At 40.2% G+C, this 18867-nt stretch overlaps 1 protein-coding gene across 1 annotated transcript in view; it reads left to right on the top strand.

Annotated features, from left to right (window-relative positions):
* LOC126188961 (laminin subunit alpha) overlaps positions 1 to 18867 on the top strand; it is a 364582-nt gene that overhangs the window by 80450 nt on the left and 265265 nt on the right. The window contains exons 2-5 of the mRNA XM_049930722.1: positions 14615 to 14742; positions 14824 to 14932; positions 16283 to 16453; positions 16567 to 16780. Coding sequence (XP_049786679.1) covers positions 14645 to 14742; positions 14824 to 14932; positions 16283 to 16453; positions 16567 to 16780 — 592 coding nt within the window. The 5' untranslated portion in view covers positions 14615 to 14644. The remainder of the gene's footprint in view (positions 1 to 14614; positions 14743 to 14823; positions 14933 to 16282; positions 16454 to 16566; positions 16781 to 18867) is intronic.

Raw genomic sequence — 18867 nt, 5'->3', positions numbered from 1 at the left:
GCGACACCACTGGAGGCGGGCTGCACGATGTTGGGGCGTGAGCGGAAGACGGCCTAACGGTGTGCGGGACCGTAGCCCAGCTTCATGGAGACGGTTGCGAATGGTCCTCGCCGATACCCAAGGAGCAACAGTGTCCCTAATTTGCTGGGAAGTGGCGGTGCGGTCCCTTACGGCACTGCGTAGGATCCTACGGTCTTGGCGTGCATCCGTGCGTCGCTGCGGTCCGGTCCCAGGTCGACGGGCACGTGCACCTTCCGCCGACCACTGGCGACAACATCGATGTACTGTGGAGACCTCACGCCCCACGTGTTGAGCAATTCGGCGGTACGTCCACCCGGCCTCCCGCATGCCCACTATACGCCCTCGCTCAAAGTCCGTCAACTGCACATACGGTTCACGTCCACGCTGTCGCGGCATGCTACCAGTGTTAAAGACTGCGATGGAGCTCCGTATGCCACGGCAAACTGGCTGACACTGACGGCGGCGGTGCACAAATGCTGCGCAGCTAGCGCCATTCGACGGCCAACACCGCGGTTCCTGGTGTGTCCGCTGTGCCGTGCGTGTGATCATTGCTTGTACAGCCCTCTCGCAGTGTCCGGAGCAAGTATGGTGGGTCTGACACACCGGTGTCAATGTGTTCTTTTTTCCATTTCCAGGAGTGTAGACTGTTAAAGATATCGCAAAACGGCTACATATGCTGATAGATAATTCAGTTTAAAATGCCAGCATCAAATTCCGATCGAGGTCCTATGTACCGTTTTTAAGTTATGTTTCCCGCCAGTCTGAAAAACACGGTTTTGAAAAATAGGCGTTTCACGTTTTAGGATAGATTCTTTTGTAGTTAAAATAAATGTATCCCCAGTCAGCTATCCCTGGACAATACAGCAATTCTGTCAGATGCAAAAGGAAGGCATGCTTCCTGCTGCTCGTGGCCCCGTGGTCCTCAGCTTCTGTTATCCTCTGCTCTGCTCACAATATACGCTTTTTAGTCCGCTTTTGTGCAAAAGTTGTAAAAGGCCGGTCCGATTTCAGATTCGAGCACTTTCATAATTCCATAACGTTCGTTAAGCCGTTGTTGAAATTACATGCTGCTACATTGGCCGCGATGTCGACTATTTTTCCCCCGCTGACAATGATTTTCAGAGACTTTTTTTTTTCACAAATCGTCTTCGTAACTCGATGCACTGGGTGCACGAATGGCAAAACGTAATTTTTTCGGATGAATCCAGGTTCTGTTTACAGCATCTTGATGGTCGCATCCGTGTTTGGTGACATCGCTGTGAACGCACATTGGAAGCGTGTATTCGTCATCGCCATACTGGCGTATCACCCGGCTTGATGGTATGAGGTGCCTTTGGTTACACGTTTCGGGCACCTCTTGTTCGCATTGACGGCACTTTGAACAGTGGACGTTACATTTCAGATGTATTACGACCCGTGGCTCTACCCTTAATTCAATCCCTGAGAAACCTATATTTCAGCAGGATAATGCACGACCGCATGTTGCAGGTCCTGTACGGGCCTTTCTGGATAGAGAAAATGTTCGACTGTTTCCCTGGCCAGCACATTCTCCTGATCTCTCACCAACTGAAAACGTCTGGTCAATGGTGACCGAGCAACTGGCTCGTCACAATACGCCAGTCACTACTCTTGATGAACTGTGGTATCGTGTTGAAGCTGCATGGGCAGCTGTACCTGTACACGCCATCGAAGCTCTGTTTGACTCAATGCTCAGGCGTATAAAGGCCGTTATTACGGCCAGAGGTGGTTGTTCTGGGTACTGATTTCTCAGTATCTATGCACCCAAATTGCGTGAAAATGTAATCACATGTCAGTTCTAGTGTAATATATTTTTCCAATGAATACCCGTTTATCATCTGCATTTCTTCTTGGTGTAGCAATTTTAATGGCTAGTAGTGTAAGCGATACTCGTTGCTTTCAAGTTGCATTAGCCCTCCCTAGGGGCAAAATTCAGATTTAATACTTGGATGTAGTTTTATTGTGTAGTTTGTGTACCTAAATTGTGTAGTCGGTGAGGAAATGGACAGAATCCCAGTTTTCGTTTAAATGAAACCAGAAATTAGCACGAAAAGCTGATTGCTTTGACTATCACATGGCGCCTTGTAGCTATGTAAGCTTTTGATGTTGTTTTCTTTCGTAAATACCTAACTTGCAAATGGTTTATCTAGCTGCGCCGACATATATTCACAGGGTGGTTCTAATTAAACTTTCGCTACTTGAGCTAATGTAGACGGTAAATTATTTACTGTATGGATTACCAACTTTACAACAATGATGTTCAAACTTTGTGCTACAGGATTTGTGTAGTAGTGTTACTGTCGTGACGTGCCATCGGGCGCCGGTACTGGTACGGCGACGTAGGGTTGAAACAGAAGCACCAGTGTGCATTAAAGTTGCAGACAGCCAACATGGAACTGGAAAAATGGGCAGGACTTTACTCGTTAAACTATTCAATCAAAGTAACAGCAATAGCGCTGCTGCTCTTCGCGAGTGTCGACGCAGTAAAGGTTTACGGATAGGTCTTCTTTCCGCGGCGAGGTTGAAAAACATGATTCAGAAGTTGTAATTAACTGGCAATTGCTCCTGGGAGAGACCGACGGTCATTTGCGCAACAAACTGGTGAAGTTATCGTTGACATGGCTGAGAATGCTGGACGCAGTTTGCGATCTTCAAACAGCGCACGAACTGTGTCACGACAGCGTGGTCCATCGTTCGAAAAATGTTGCGGACAATTATGAAATGCTATCTCTACTTCTGTTCCAAGCTGTCGTGGATGCAAATTGTGGTCACATTGAGAAACGTTCGTAGGCTGCAACGTAAACATGGGACGCAATTGTCAGATGTACCCCCGCATGTGGAAATTACAATGTATTTCTTTGGATAGTTTATTCTTTATTTCTCTTCCTCATGACCTTACCAGACATGCCAACTCTCCCGATTTAAGCGGGAGACTCCCGATTTTTCCTTCTTCCTCCCGATCTCCCGACAGTGAAGACCGATCTCCCTGATTTTCAGAGCAGTCTCAATACTTTCCTTACTATTTGAAAATCCTGCGACTTCGATATATTGGTGGATGACAAGGTATGGCTGCTACTTGTCTATGTTAACTTGGTAGATTGGTGCGGTGGCTGTCGGGAGCGGCAGTAGGCGTAGCTCGCGCTTCGTATCTACAAGGAAGTAAGGAACTTATCGTTGGCAACGTTCGGAGACAAATGAATATCTTTCAACTAGTGCCAATTTTCTCCGTTTCTGGTAGCACCAGCGCAATCGTAAAGTTATCGTGGACAAGGAGTAGGCGATAGTTGTTCCAAGCGAAGTGATTAGCATTGTTGTGTCTAAAAGGCTCTGTTGCCAAGTTATGGGATTTCCCCCTAAATTTAGGGGGAATTAAGCTGCTTAGAGGGAAGTCAGAGAGATAAATGTTTCAGGGGAGAAAATATTTAGCGTTACTACCCGCCCCTCCGCTTGACAATTTCATTCTTGACTCCTTTTTACCGCCCCACTATCCCGCTTGCTTACCCGACAATCTGATAAATTTAGTTCAGAGTTTCTGAAGAAAGCTAAGTCATCTACGGGTGTGCTGAATAAGTAACTATAGTAATCAGACAAATTCAGACTGATAAACCATTCAGATTATTTGCTAAGCCTAACATGTACATCCTGTATAAAATTGATTTAAATTTGGGAAAGATGTCATACGGATATAAGATGCCATGCAAATATGGGTCGCATTATGAAATGAAAACGTGTGATCATTTAACAGTGATTTATTAATGAAAAAACAGTGCTAATGTCAAAACAGAAATCTAATTTGTTTCCTCGTATCGTAATTTCGAACTGTAGTTCTCTCGAGAGTGCTTCATTTGAATGTGTGTGAATCCAAAGAAACCTGCAGAGCTCATCATTCATATTGTTCGGCATGGCATGTTGAATGATAAATTATACAGTCCGAAGGCTCAGGTATGTCCATTATTTAGTATTTAAATGTAAATAATAAAGCAAATGTAATTGAATTGTTACAGTTATTGAATTATTGCAACTTTAATCGTCAGGGATGTGTTGTAATTCACAATAGTACACCGCTAAAATTCTCGTGATTTTTCACTTTTGAAAGTTGGCATGTTTGCCTTACAAATATTTCCACGAAGTTTCATTGTCCTACGATTACTCGTTTTCCTTGGGGGTCCTCTCAGTTAGCGAAAGCTTAATTATCACCACACTATATTTGAAAGATTTAACAATGAATTCTGCTGATGAGCTCCATATGTTATCAGAAGACTGTTTTTACAGTATGCCCTTTTCCATTACTCATCGGTTTCAAGGCAAACTGTTTTGCCTAATTATCATGGAGACAGTTCACTGTAGAAACATGTGGTAAATTTTTACTTGGATTGTACTTTACTAATTATTTTTACTGGTTATTCACATGCATCTAAGGGCCAAATATACAAAGCACTTCCCAGTTTCAGTGGTCCTCATGAGTTTGATACAGTACTTCTTTACCGTTTGAAGCTGTATTCTCTAGCGTAAATGACCAATTCCGACCCGAATTTTGGCTCTTTCTTGAGTTTATCCTCCAGAACGTCGTACCAACTGCGAAAACAGTGACTGTTTTCCGGGTTTAAATGCTTCCACTGACTCTTTGTTACGTTTAGCTTCATTTTTAATCGAAGAGAGACGTGTTTCTTTGAAGGAACCCTTAATAATTTCCTGAATATCATCACCAGAAAGTTTAGCGTCGGCGACTGAAGAGCAAAAGCAACAACACAAATCCGCGTGAACACATGCTGACAGCCGGAAACAAAGAAAAGTGCAATACGACGTGCAACGGTCCATCTGTTGTGTGTAGATCAGATGGTAATCAAACGAATGCTGCGCATAAACAAATGATCCATTCTCAAGGTTGAGGTGGCCATATGATGTTAATGTGTTGCAGATGCGATCGAAATTGGTCAGCTCTTATTTCAAATGGTTCACAGGCACATAACAATGACTCACGAGGCATTTATTATGCATTTGTACAAAACATCTACGTAGTGTTGAATACCCGTGCTTAAGACGAAAGAAGGATCGGCTAGTTAATTTGTCTCGGCTAGTTAATTTGTCCTAATCACGAACAGATATCTGTCTTTGAGGCACAGGTCACCAAGTAGAATTTTTACGTTCATATGCGATAGTGCCCAAACGGCGTTATAATCGTAAAAATTGGAAACAGAAAAAACAAAAGTCAGCCATCACCGTTCGAAACGGAAATGTGCTCTTTGTCTAGGAAATGACTCTTCAAATAGGCACATGGAGATTACATAGGGCATTGCGTAGGACCCATTGTCATTTTTAGTTGACTGTGGTCTCTTGGTGAAACACTGTGATTATTACACTAGAAAGCAAACTTTCTGCCTATGTTCCACAACTTTCATTTTACTCGAAGCAGGTCGCATGGTCCAAACGCGTATCTTATTGTTTTGTTATAAAAGACGTTATTCTTGATGTTTGGTGTGCTATGAAACACAGAACCTATAATCAGCACAGAAAATAAATTTTAGTTAAAGGTTGAGGGCGTTTCACGTGCTACGCAGGCGTTGGCGTTGCGCGGGAAGCTATTGGATGGCATATGCCGGTTTGAAACAGTCTTGGAAAGAAGTCCGTGAAAAACGTTGCAGTATTTGGTACTTGAGACAGCTGATACAGCAGCGTCTGCTCACAAAACTGTGCACAAACTCAATCTGAAACCTTACAAAGCAATGGTAGGAGTTGCAGCGACTGACCAGTTCCTAATGCGCTATATCAGTAGTGCAACTGGCTGTTTTAGACGAGGCATGGGAAAACTTTGGTGACCCACGGGTCTGATTCACATACCGGTACTTGCTGAACCTCGCGGAGCGCATCATCGGGTGCCGCGACAGCAGCGCTCCTAGCGCATGAAGTCAAAATTACAGCGCCCATGACGTTAATGTTAATGCGTTAATGCACCGATATGATTGGCACCCATATCCCGACACGCCAACAATTTATGTCTCAAAACACGCGTTTTTGAGAGTACATTGATTTTTATGTTCACCCCGTCTTCAGATGATTCCATTTATTTATGTGTCGTGAACATGTACCGTACGAGGAACAGTCAATAAGTAATGCAACATTTTTTCCCCCTGAAAGCAGGTAGGTTTTATTCATGATTCCAGTACACCCTATTATTCTCCACTCTTTTGGTCACGAAATCCTACTTTTCAACATAAACTCCATTCAATGCGATGGCCTTTCGTCACATTACTGGGAGGGCCTCTATGCCCATATGCAGCATTCTACTGACCGGCGTCGGAGCTCAAAATGTTTCAAATGGCTCTGAGCACTATGGGACTTAACATCTGAGGTCGTCAGTCCCCTAGAACTTAACATCTGAGGTCATCAGTCCCCTAGAACTTAGAACTGGTTAAACCTAACTAACCTAAGGACATCACACACATCCATGCCACAGGCAGGATTCGATCCTGCGACCGTAGCGGTCGCGCGGTTCCGGACTGAAGCGCCTAGAACCGCTCGGCCACAGCGGCCGGCGACGTCGGAGCCAACGTCTTGCTGAATCACTTCATCATCCACGTACTACTTCCAGCGGTTTGAGCGTCCTTCATCGGGCCTAACAGACAGAAGTCGGAAGGTGCGAGATCCGTGCTGTAGGGTGGGTGAGGTGGAAAGTCCAATGGAGTTTTATGAGCTCCTCTTGGGTGCGCAGACTTGTGTGAGGTGTTGCTATGTCATGTAGAAGGAGACGTTCCTTTGCAGTTTTGTTGGTTGGTTTGGTTGATTTGGGAGGGGGAACAAACAACGAGGTCATCGGTCCCCTCGGATTAGGGAAGGAAGATGATGGAAGTCGACCCTGCCCTTTCAAAGAAACTATCCCGGCATTTGCCTGAAGCGATTTAGGAAAATCACGGGGAACCTAAATCGGGATAGCCGGACACGGGTTTGAACAGTCGTCCTCCCGAATGCGAGTCCAGTGTGCGAACCACTGCGCCACCTCGCTCGGTCCTTAGCATTTTTGTGGCGACGAACACGCTGAACAGGTTATTGGTGCACCATAGGAGAAGGTCATCAACCAGAATAACCTTTTCAGAGTCTCAAAAGACGGTCGCCATGTATTTACTGGCTGTGGGTGTGGTACTGAACTCTTTCTTCTGAGGAGAGTTAGCGCCACTCCATGGATTGCCATTTTGTGTCTGGTTTGAAGTGAAGAACCAGTGCTTTATCGCCTGTGAGAGTGTTCGACAAAAATACTGTCACGATCAACTACGTAACGTCTAAACAATTCTGCATAGATGGTCCTTTATTGCTCTTTATGGTCCTTTGTTAGACGACTAGGGACCCAACTTTGAGTATCACAACTGGTGAAGGAGATAATTGGTTATTTCGCCTTGCCAATGCTACTTTACAAAAGCAAAATCGTGCACTCATTCTTTGTACTAAGTCGCGACTAGCCTTACACTCCTGCACACTTCAGTTAGGAGATCAAGTCGACGAGAAGGAAGCAACCACAGTGCCACTGTTCTCATGCTCATTATTCTCGCAGAACTACAGCAGGAAGGACAGGAGGCGGTGTAGCCCTGCCGTAATAGCAGCCGGTTGATCGGTTAAGTCTGCATCCCGAAACATTAGTCTCCTACCTTTCTGTCCCTGAGCTCTAGTCTCCGTATGCGTCGGTTGCGAAGTCCGCTAGCGACCGCTCCACGCCGTACCCTGTCGCGCCGTGGGCCGCCAGAAAACCTGGGTCAGCGTGCCGCGTTAGTCCGCAGCGGACATGCGTGTCTGGCACAACCAGTCAGGTACCCGGGATGGCAGACCTTTGCCCTCGAATTGGCACAGTATTACTGCTTCAGTGATGGCATTTGGCCACTCTGTGTAATGTCGCCGAATGTCGCCTGCGAACAGTAGTTTTCACGAAACTCCCTGGCAGATTAAGACTGTGTGTCGGACCAAGACTCAAACTGGGAACCTTTGCCTTTCACGGCCAAATACTGTACCGACTGACCTACCCAAGCACTACTGACGATTCTCCTCACAGCTTTACTTCCGCAGTATTTTATCTCCTGTGTTCCAAACGTTGCAGAAACTATCCAGCAAAACACACAAGCCTATCACTTCTGGAAGAAAGGATATTGAGGATAGATGGCTTAACCACAGCCTGGGGGAGTGGCCGAGTGGTTCTAGGCGCTACAGTCTGGGACCGCGCGACCGCTACGGTCGCAGGTTCGAATCCTGCCTCGGGCATGGATGTGTGTGATGTCCTTAGGTTAGTTAATTTTAACTAGTTCTAAGTTCTAGGGGGCTGATGACCTCAGATGTTAAGTCCCATAGTGCTCAGAGCCATTTAAACCATTTTTTTTTTAAATTTTCGCTTTGCAGCAGAGTGTGCAGTGATCTGAAACTTCCTGGCGGATTAAAGCTCTATGAACGACCGAGACTCGAACTTGGTACCATTACCTTTAGCGATCAAGTGCTCTGCCGTCTTTTTCTTTTTTATCTCAGTTTGTTCTATATTGTTCGTTGAATTTGTTCGTGGCGGACGTCCGATGACACTCGCTCAGGTTGTTCGTTGACCCGTTCACTCAGTTTTTTTAATTACAAAGGGTAGCTAAACCCTCTGACCGAACGCGCTGAGCTACCGTGCAGGCGTTGTGATGAAGGGCACACAACACCCAGTCCCCTGCCGGGAATCGAACCCGGGGCCCCTGCGTGATGGGCTACCGCTACACCGTCTGAGCTACCAAAGCACAATGTTATAAAATATATCGGCTCAACCACTTGTTTATAGTGTAAAACACTAAGATTGACGCGTTTCGGAAGTCAAGCTTCCATCATCAGAATAATAAAAAGTAAAAGAACCTGTTAAAACTCGCTAAAATGGAACATGCACCAGGCACAATAAATTTTATCGTTAAAACTCGGTAAAATGGAACATGCACCAGGCACAATAAAATTTATTGTGCCTGGTGCATGTTCCATTTTAGCGAGTTTTAACAGGTTCTTTTACTTTTTATTATTCTGATGATGGAAGCTCGACTTCCGAAACGCGTCAATCTTAGTGTTTTACACTATAAACAAGTGGTTGAGCCGATATATTTTTTAACATTGACATTCACAACCACGACCTCTGATCCAGTATGGATAAAATCAAACTACCCAAGCACTTTCACGACCTTCCCTCATAGCGATACATCCGCCAAGTTTGAAAGGTAGGTGATGAGGTACTGAAGGAGGTAAAAGGTGTGAGGACCGGTCGTCTGTGATGCTTGGGTAGCTCACTCAGTAGAGCACTTGCCCGCAAAAGGCGGAAGTCCCGAGTTTGAGTCTCGGTCGAGCAAGCAATTTTAATTTGCCAGGAAGTTTCACATCAGTGCACACTCTGCTGCAGAGTGAAAATTTCATTCTGCAGTTGTTTTCATATTTGTTGCTCATATGCAGTTCTACTACTTCTCTTTATTTGAGTGTGTATGGATCCTTTAGCTACATTTAAATATCTCGGATTACTTGCAGTCGTTTTCGGCGTTACCATGCACCATCTTTAGGCTTCTTCTGAGATGCACTATTTGTGAAAGATGATACGGAAGATTACCTTTAAAACACTGGCAGCTCAGATGCAGTCCGATTTAAATAAATTTGCATTTGGTAGGTCTACAACAATGGGAGTCAGGTATTGTCGCTAAGTATTCTCAGGTAGGAAACTATTCTGGGCATAAAGATTTCGCCTCCTTCCTGCCTTATTTAAAATTACGAGCAGATTTTTGACATGCTTAGAGACGCTATAGAGATATATACCATATGTTACGTGATTTTCTTGGGAGGTACACACTGTGAACTCTATACTTGGTTCGATTTAAATATTATCAAAATTGGAAAAACCTTTCTCGAAGCGTATACGTGTCAAACAATGCGATGCACAACTTTGGTAAGATCCGTTGTCGAGCGACTCTTTTGGGTTTTGTTAATCAAGGAAGAAACATTAATTCCTTGAGTTTTCGGGATATGGAGCGAAAGTTTGAAACTCTTTTCCAGACGGAAAAATTTCACCTGATAACTCTGATCCTAATTATAATTATAATTAAGAACAAATTTTAACAGCTGTATAGAGATATATTCCCAACATTAATTTCAGATTTCTTACGTGATTTTTATGGGAGATGTTTAAAGAATCAGTACGACTTCACAACAGGAAAGTGTTGCATGTTGTCATGAACCTGTAACTGATTCCATCTGGCGACAGTCATGTGAGAAGTAGCTGATACAATACCGGTAACATGTTAGCTTCGAAGCTACAGTAGAAAGCGGGCTACTTCTATTGGAATTTGGGACTGGAACCCCGTCCACTGTATCGACCTATAGAAGCCAAAGGAAACGTTCCTTTACTAATTTTAATTTAAAAAAGTGAGTTTAATGCTTAAGTCTATCATTTCTTTAATGTCCGCACTCACTTCCGCTCTTATTTAATATCAGCTGAAAACGCTAATTGCGAGCGCATCATTCAGTAATATATTATTGTTGATCTCTAATTTTATTGATCACAACCAATACAACTAGTCAGACTCAATGATGAACTTGCAATGCGCCAAGACATTAACGAAGAGGCATAGGCTTTTGCAAACAGTTCGTGCTGAGACAGATCCACAACGTTAATTTTACTGCATGAACACGAAAATTTAGTAAGCTTTAAACTTTTTTTCCATTCAGCATTTTTTGAGGGATGTCAGGGAGAAAAAGTTTCGTAAAGGTTGGTAATTATGTGTAAAGTTTGTTGCAAGCCGCTAAGTTCTCTCATTCTCAAAGCCTGGACGAATATAGTCCAGATAATTAGCGCCTCACGACATATACATAGTTTATGATACAAGACGAAATGAAAAGTTTCATGTCCAGTAATAAGGACATCAGCCTATAAAACCTCCAAAGGAGACATAGCTGTACAAATTTACAATAGTCTTCCGTATAAAGTAACATACATTCTTACTCTTTTGTAAAACCCTGAGGGCATTCTTATTGGATCATTGCTTCTATTCAGTAGCAGAGTTTCTAGATTATTTAAGATAGAAAAGGCTTGAAAGAAGACAGTGCAGCTACTGCAAGAACCTTTGCGGATAAAGCTAAAATTCATGTAGCTACTGAAATAATTAATGTGTATGTGTGTGTGTGTGTGTGTGTGTGTGTGTGTGTGTGTTCTGTATCCAACAATCTGGAAAGATTTATCGGATGAATTAATAAATCAATTATAACTATAACACCTCACTTATTGTGTTAAACCTCTGATATAATATTATAGCTCTTAATGTGTAGATTATGACAACTTTTTAAATTCGGTCAATACCTGTATAAGATATTGAAAAGAAAAATATTTTGCCCCAGGAAACCGTTACATAGGCAACCTGCAGCTGAGGCCATGCCACGGGTTTAGCTGTTTAGTAATACAGATAAGGAATTTGCTTGGAAACGTTGCAGTTGATAGCGAAATTCGACTAGCATTGTCGATCATGCTACAGGTCTTGCAGTTAATTAACGTGATAACATTTTGATGGCACCATAAAATTTTCTTCCGCCAATAATTGATAATTACCAATTAAATCAAATAAATCTCATGCAATTGTCACGAAGTCTTCAGAAACAATGTCTTAAGCGAACCCAACTACAGAACCCAACAATGTGACTGAAGAGCTTAGGTATTTGACTTCCGTATAAAACGAAAACATAATTATGTGGTGGAACAATCCACCATAAATTCCTGCTTCCTTCTGTATGTAGCAGTAATACATTAATAGAATCTCAGGTAGTGTACTGTAGTTGAAAACATTCTAGCTTTGTTGAAAATAGGAACGAAAGGTATTTGTTTTATAGATTACAGTGGCCTGTTCGTCAGTGCTGAAAGCACAAAACAGAAAACCAGCATTAAGACGTACTGGTATATGTTTTCTTTTATGAAGCTGCAGTAAATGTCAATGTTTACAGATAGTTTAAGACATTACGGCATGATGAGATAGTATATGATAGTTTATTCAGTTGAGCAATCTAATAATACTGCTAAAGAGCTATTAAAAGTATTGTGTTTAGAGTAGGTCTGCCTATAGAATGATGCTCCCCAGGAGACAAATGAATCATTACTGCCAGTGATCATAATTGCACTGCTTTTTAATACATAAATACACCAAATGTATATTGATATAACTGATATTACATTTTCATTATTTACTGAAATGTTCTATTCTGATACTAAAAATTTAGGAGAGAAATGTAAACTTTCACCATAGTAAATAAAAAATTCAACATAGTTTCATTACAGAATTAATGCTATTTCAATTTTAAAAATTGCTTAAACCATTTTGCTTGTGACAGCACTTTACAATTTGCAGATGTTTATTTGAGTATGTAATATTTACAAATGTGTTTAGCTAGAAAATGAGCTGGTTTTGTAAATCAGTTGATGTTCTTTACTTTACACTAGTCATGTGCCATGAATCCTGCGGAGAAGGATCTCAGATATGTGGAATTAAGTCAAGAATGAGTGAAACATTTTATTTAATTGTCATCTTGTCGTGACTTAACATTAAAAAAAGTTGTTGTTTTACAGTGCTATTAATTACCAAATAATATACAAGAGTAACTTTAATCATAGCTAGACATTGTGGTTATAAAACATGGATCATCCAAATAACTACTTGCTGTAACTTACTATTGTTGATAGTGAAATCACTGGAGGAGAACTGACAAATATGCTGAAGATTTTTGGGGGAAGGGGGCTGATGTTGAGTTTCTCATGGTATATATGGTGTTTAAAGAAATGTTTCCACACTTCCACCACATCTGCATTTTATCCTTCCATGTCACTGATTATTTTTCTTTCTTCATTTTACAGAAGCTCTTTATTTTCTAATTTGTATCTCTTGTAAGCCCTACTTGATTTTGACCCTAATTAGCTACAGTTAGATGCACCATTGTATAATGGTAATATTTTACGATTTGAGAAAAATACAGCTGAAACCTCTTTATTTATTCAGATCCGTGGACAGTTAACTGAGCATGATGCAAAATGATCATATAGGTTTTTCTGTGTAATTAAATTCATGCCTCAGTTCACAGACATAGTATCCCCTACGAATTCAAAGATTTTGTGTAAACCATCTGACATGAATCATTTGGACAACGCACACTGAATATTTTGAATGCAGTTTTCAGAGCCTCAATTACAATGGCATCTGCGAAAAGAGTTGCTAACATCTGTGAACAATGTATCTCATACAACAAAGAGAGAGCTTTATTTCATGCAGAGAATTAACTCAGATCAAGACTGAAACATTCACTGTAAAAAGTAAACAAAGTTCTTCACTGTGTCAACAAAAAGGTAAACGCCATGTTTTATGTGCAAAAAAATCCAAAATTTCAAGAATAAAGCAAAGGAAGTTCGGAGCATTATTATACACTAAAGTACAAATTCCGTAAGACAAATGATAACTCCCAGGAGCACACAGGTCAAAAAATGCACCTTCAACAACCAGTTTATTAGACTTGCTTGGGCAGTCATTGCAATCTCCACTATCAGACACTGATTTTGCCAAATCAGTAGTTAAAGAAACCAGAAGAACAATTTGGTTATTGAAATGCAATAACTGTTCTGGTCGTGATGGTACTCTCTTCAACAAAAGTGGTAAGATCTCATAATTCTTGTTTCTTTTTAACCTAACCAGTCTCACAATGAGGGTCACTATTCTCAATTTTAAAAGTTCAGTGAGATTTTTGGTACTCGTATTTGATGAGAGACTGATATGGGTACTGCACCCGAAGAATATAGAGGCTGAAGACGTAAAGACATTGAATGTATTTTAATTCCTCAGCCACATATCATGGGGAGCAGATAAAACATGTCTGCCCAATTTGCACAAGGCTTTTGCATGCTCCTGTGTTGATTGTGGATGCACAATTTATGGCTCAGCTATGTCCTCTATTTTAAAATCATTGTTGCTGTTCACCATGCTCCAGTGGATTCCAGTCTTCAGAAATGGTTCATAATTAGTGAGGCCATTATGGATTGCAAGAACCAGGACCTAGTGGTCTTCATTCATGCCATGTTTTTGTGTTTCTTTAGGGCGGTAGACTCTTTCACCACCATAATTAATAAGGAACCCAGAATTCTACTTAATTCTATAGTCTGTATTAAACTGATGTTATCTGTTTAGGTATGTGGACAGCTGATATTGTTCTGTGAAAAGTTACATAAAAGTTTTGTTTGAAGTATTGGATGAAAATAGCAGCTGAGATGTTGAAGAGACAGAGTAATGGCTTTTTTTCAAAGTAGTTGATCTGTTGTTCCCACAATTATCACTATATTAGCACTAGTCATAATTTGTTTGCAGTATAGTTTACAAAAGTAGCCTGCAGTGATCACACCTGCCTTTTGATATATGACCCAATTCATTCCACATCCCTGAAAGTTCCTCTCCAGGATGAGGTTTACAGATCATAGTGTAAAGAGAAGCTCCCTGTTATACCTGTTACAGAGATATGACAACAACTTTGTAGAGTATAATAAAGTGTTGAACACTTTTAACACAATTTTATTTGCTTACAGGAATTTCATGTTGCATATGTTTTTATCAAAATGGCAAACTCACCTCGTCCCGGAATATGGGTCCTTGAAAGATCCCTTGATAATGGTGAGACGTATCAGCCGTGGCAGTATTTTGCAGATTCTATTGGGTGAGCTGGAATTTTGTTTATGAGTTTGAATTGGTGCACAAATAATAACAAAAGATTATCTCATTGTTGAATTATTTGCAGTGAATGTGAGAGGTATTTTGGTCCAGAAAGTGTGCAGTCTATCACTAGGGATGACTCTGTAATTTGCGAAACACAGTATTCAAAAGTTGTTCCACTTGAAGGTGGTGAGGTAAGTTAATGATTTTCTGGTTACATTTCTTTCCTCTTTTTTCCATAAGTACATAATTAAATTTGTTCAACTGAATTGTACCTACCTAGAATCACTTTCAACATGACTATGACAACAGATCATAAAAGATTTCTTTTGATGTGTTTAGTTTTTAGGACACTGGCAATGAAATTCATGTTCAGAAAATAAGATCCTACTGAAAATCTGTATACACAGTTTAGTTCCATATAAATTCCCTTTATTTGAAACAGTAATACAGTTCCACATAAATTCTTAGTGATCCAAAAAGGTAACCATTCACACTGATCACACGAAACAGCTTAGCCTCTGTAATAGAGGTACACAGTCTCAGAAATAGTAGAAGTGTATACCTCAGTTGAACAACAAACAAAAAATGGAGACAGGCCTGCAAGTGATAAGTTGTGGATAACAACACATAAGAATAATTAAAAAATGTAATAGATGCATTACATGCCCCTCCCCCCCCCCCTCTCTCTCATTCACTATTGACAGGGAATTTTAAATCATTTTTTTATGTTAATTTTGCACAAAAGATGCACCTGAATTTTGAAAACAATTTTTAGTGGAAGAAAGTATGTCTTCTAATCTGTAAAATATGGTAATAATATATACATAATCTTGAATATTAATTACTATTTCAAACATAAAGTGGGTATATGATTTTTTTCAGTGGAAATGTAGGATGCTGAGACTTGGTTAAAAAATTGTTCAGACCTATGAGACTGGTGGTTTGTCTATAAAGTTGATTTTTATAAATATATATTTTTCTAAAAACTTTTTGTGGTTCTCAGTGCCTCAATTCATTGTTTGGACTCACACATTTGTAGTGCTTAAGGATTAAAAGCAGTCAATGTTGCCAAATAGATAGGTGAACTAATCTGAATTTGGTATATACAAAGTTATGTTTAATAGGTTGTTGTTTCATCTCAGAACTGGATTTAAATTGAATCAGATTCATTTGAGAGGAGAAGGAGAATATTCTATAGACAAAATTAGGATTATTACACTGATAAATTAATTAAGTGACAATATATTTTTAAATTTGTGGATTTGTTTGAGGCCCTGTTTGTCAGGCTTCTGGTTTAAAAGTGTGAAGCCTTGAGTAAATGATTCACTCCAGTCTATCATGTATCATAAACAGAGCCATAATTTCACAAACTGTACATTAGATGAGAAATAATGTAGCATTCTTATAAATGTTGTTGGCATACTTAATAGATTCTTTTGATTATCACTCTTTTATGGAAAATTTATCATTGTACATTTAATGATATATCTTTGAAGTCTTGAAATTTTTATGTTTTATTTCTGATCTTAATGCTGTTGTAGATTGTAGTTTCCCTACTAAATAACCGACCATCTGCAAATGATTTCTTCAACTCTACAATTCTACAAGAATGGACTCGAGCAACTAACGTCAGACTGCGCCTATTACGCACAAAAACGTTCCTAGGACATCTCATGTCAATTGCTCGGCAAGATCCAACTGTTACCAGAAGGGTGAGATTTTTCACTAAAATTTTCAAATCCTAGAATTCTACATACATAAATGCATTTATATTACTGTGACTAAATATTTGATGTTAGATTTAACACATGTGCATTTTTTTCAGTACTTTTACTCCATTAAAGACATCAGTATTGGTGGACGTTGTGTGTGCAATGGACATGCTGATACTTGTGATATAACTGATCCAAATGATCCATACAAGCTCCTGTGTCGCTGTCAGCACAATACATGTGGAGCAAATTGTGATACTTGTTGCAAAGGATTTGAGCAAAAGGCGTGGCGCCAGTCAAAAAGCTTCAAACCTTTTGTCTGTGAACGTAAGTCAAGAGATTAGATGCCCTACACATAATGTTTTCGTTGGTCATAACAGTGGTTACAAGCGTCATTGTGAAATTTTGGAGGATGTAAAAGAATACCTACTATTTATGTCTCTTTAGAGTGCTCACATTCAAGATGTGTTTCATGTGTTCAAGGTGTCATGATGTGTCTTACTGAGAGAATTGTTACAAACATTTGGTACCAAAATTACTCCCAAGGGCTCAGAAGAGTGCCGGCTTATGATTATTTCTTTTTTGAGAAGAGATCCCATAGATCCAGATCTGGGTCGTAAACTAGATGCAGAACAGGATGGTATCATATCTCCACCATAAACTCTTTTGCTTCAACGAGAACCAAGTGTGACCCATGTTTGCCAATTTTTTGCTTATTTCTCTCGTATTTTCATGAGAAGCTTATGAAGGATTTCACTACCTTCTTAATTTGCACTTAATGTTCTACCTTCTCTCTGTGTGATTGTGATGATGTGCTTAATTCCAGTGAGGAGAGTGCACAGCATTCTTCTGTCCTACATTCTTGCTTTCTCTGTTCTTCTGGAGTCTTTGTTTGGGAAAGTTCAAATGTGTGACTCATGTATAGTATGGAGGTACAGTTGGTACTGTCACATGTAATCAGTAGTTTTGGTGATGAGTATGAAAATTTACTTTTCAAAATCAAACTTATGAATCATATGTTGGTACTGTAAAAACTGAGCCTTCTTTTTCTGGTTTATGTGGCAAGGTACTCACCAGCAGCAAACCCTCTTCATATGAAGACACTTGTGTAATCCCAGTAGTTCATCAGAAATTCAGTCATTCTCAGAACACAGAACACACAGTCTTCATTTGTGCTTGTTGCTGTGTTTGGTCCTAAAGCCAATTCACTTCCTGTTTGAATTAAACGAATCAAAGATAAATATTATGGCCACAGAAGGAGAATAACCCAAATTTGCAAACCCATGCTAAGAACAATGATTCACTCCCAAACTTGCTTTCAAATTGTAAATTACTGATACACAGAAATGCTTCCATTTCAATGGCATGGGTAACATTGACACTGGATATTGGATGGAATACTACATGGAAGCCCTACTTTCATATCTAATGGTTATGTACTGGTGAGACTTGCTACAATAAATTAGACTGGATGTTGCTATTGAGTTTTGGCATTCTCAAAACCCTCCCATTATGTGCACATGTGTGACATGTCATTTCTTCATTGTAAGGAATCCTTGAGGTAATCTCTTGGGGAGACTTACAAAGCTCCTCAGATTATTTAACATCTTACAGGCTGTTATTCCTTGCATTACCTCAAGGTTTTAGTGTGTGGTATTCTTTGTCTTGCATAAAATGTATCTCAACTGAAAGTCCAGTTGGTTAGGGTATATGATACTTTAAAATGATCAACTTCCCCTTGTGCAGTACAGTTCACAGAACTTACCTGAACAAGATCCACAGTTCTCTGTATTTTAATTACTTAATTTTATATACTGGAAGCTATAATTCTCTGATAACAAATACTGCAAATTACAATTGGTGATTTAATTCCTCAATGGAAAATGGTGTAATGCAACTGAATTTCACATTTTTTGTGATTCAGGAATAGGCAAAGAAATATGAAACAATGATTTTGTGCTTTTAAGGGCACAATGAAAACAGATATAGCAGACTTGGCATGCAAGCTTCAGACATTTTTCGAGCATGTGAATGAAAAAGTGCTGGAAAAACATCACTTTTACTGAGCTTCGTATATAATTTCGAGGGATATTGTGGGCAACTTTTCACAAAGGTGGTACAAAGAAACCAAGTTCTGGGAAACAATGCAAAATGGATACCAATCATGTTGGCGAATGTTTGGGAAGCACAAGGAAAACATATGCTTGTGCATTTTTTGTCAGGTGCTTTAGGTGTGCAGAGGAATGTTTCTGCACTTTGTGATAGATGAAACATGAGTGTCTTAAAAGCAGTCCATCGATTGGCATCATTCAATTTCCCTTCACCCAGAAAAATTCAAACAGACAGAATCTATGTGTAAAATCGTAACGACTCTGTTTGAAGATCAAAAAAGTGTTCTCTTTGTTCGTTTTATG

Source organism: Schistocerca cancellata, chromosome 5, assembly GCF_023864275.1.
Source record: "Schistocerca cancellata isolate TAMUIC-IGC-003103 chromosome 5, iqSchCanc2.1, whole genome shotgun sequence".
Lineage (NCBI taxonomy): Eukaryota > Metazoa > Arthropoda > Insecta > Orthoptera > Acrididae > Schistocerca > Schistocerca cancellata.
Note: the sequence above shows the minus strand (reverse complement) of the source record. Positions and strands in the feature narration are given on the sequence as shown.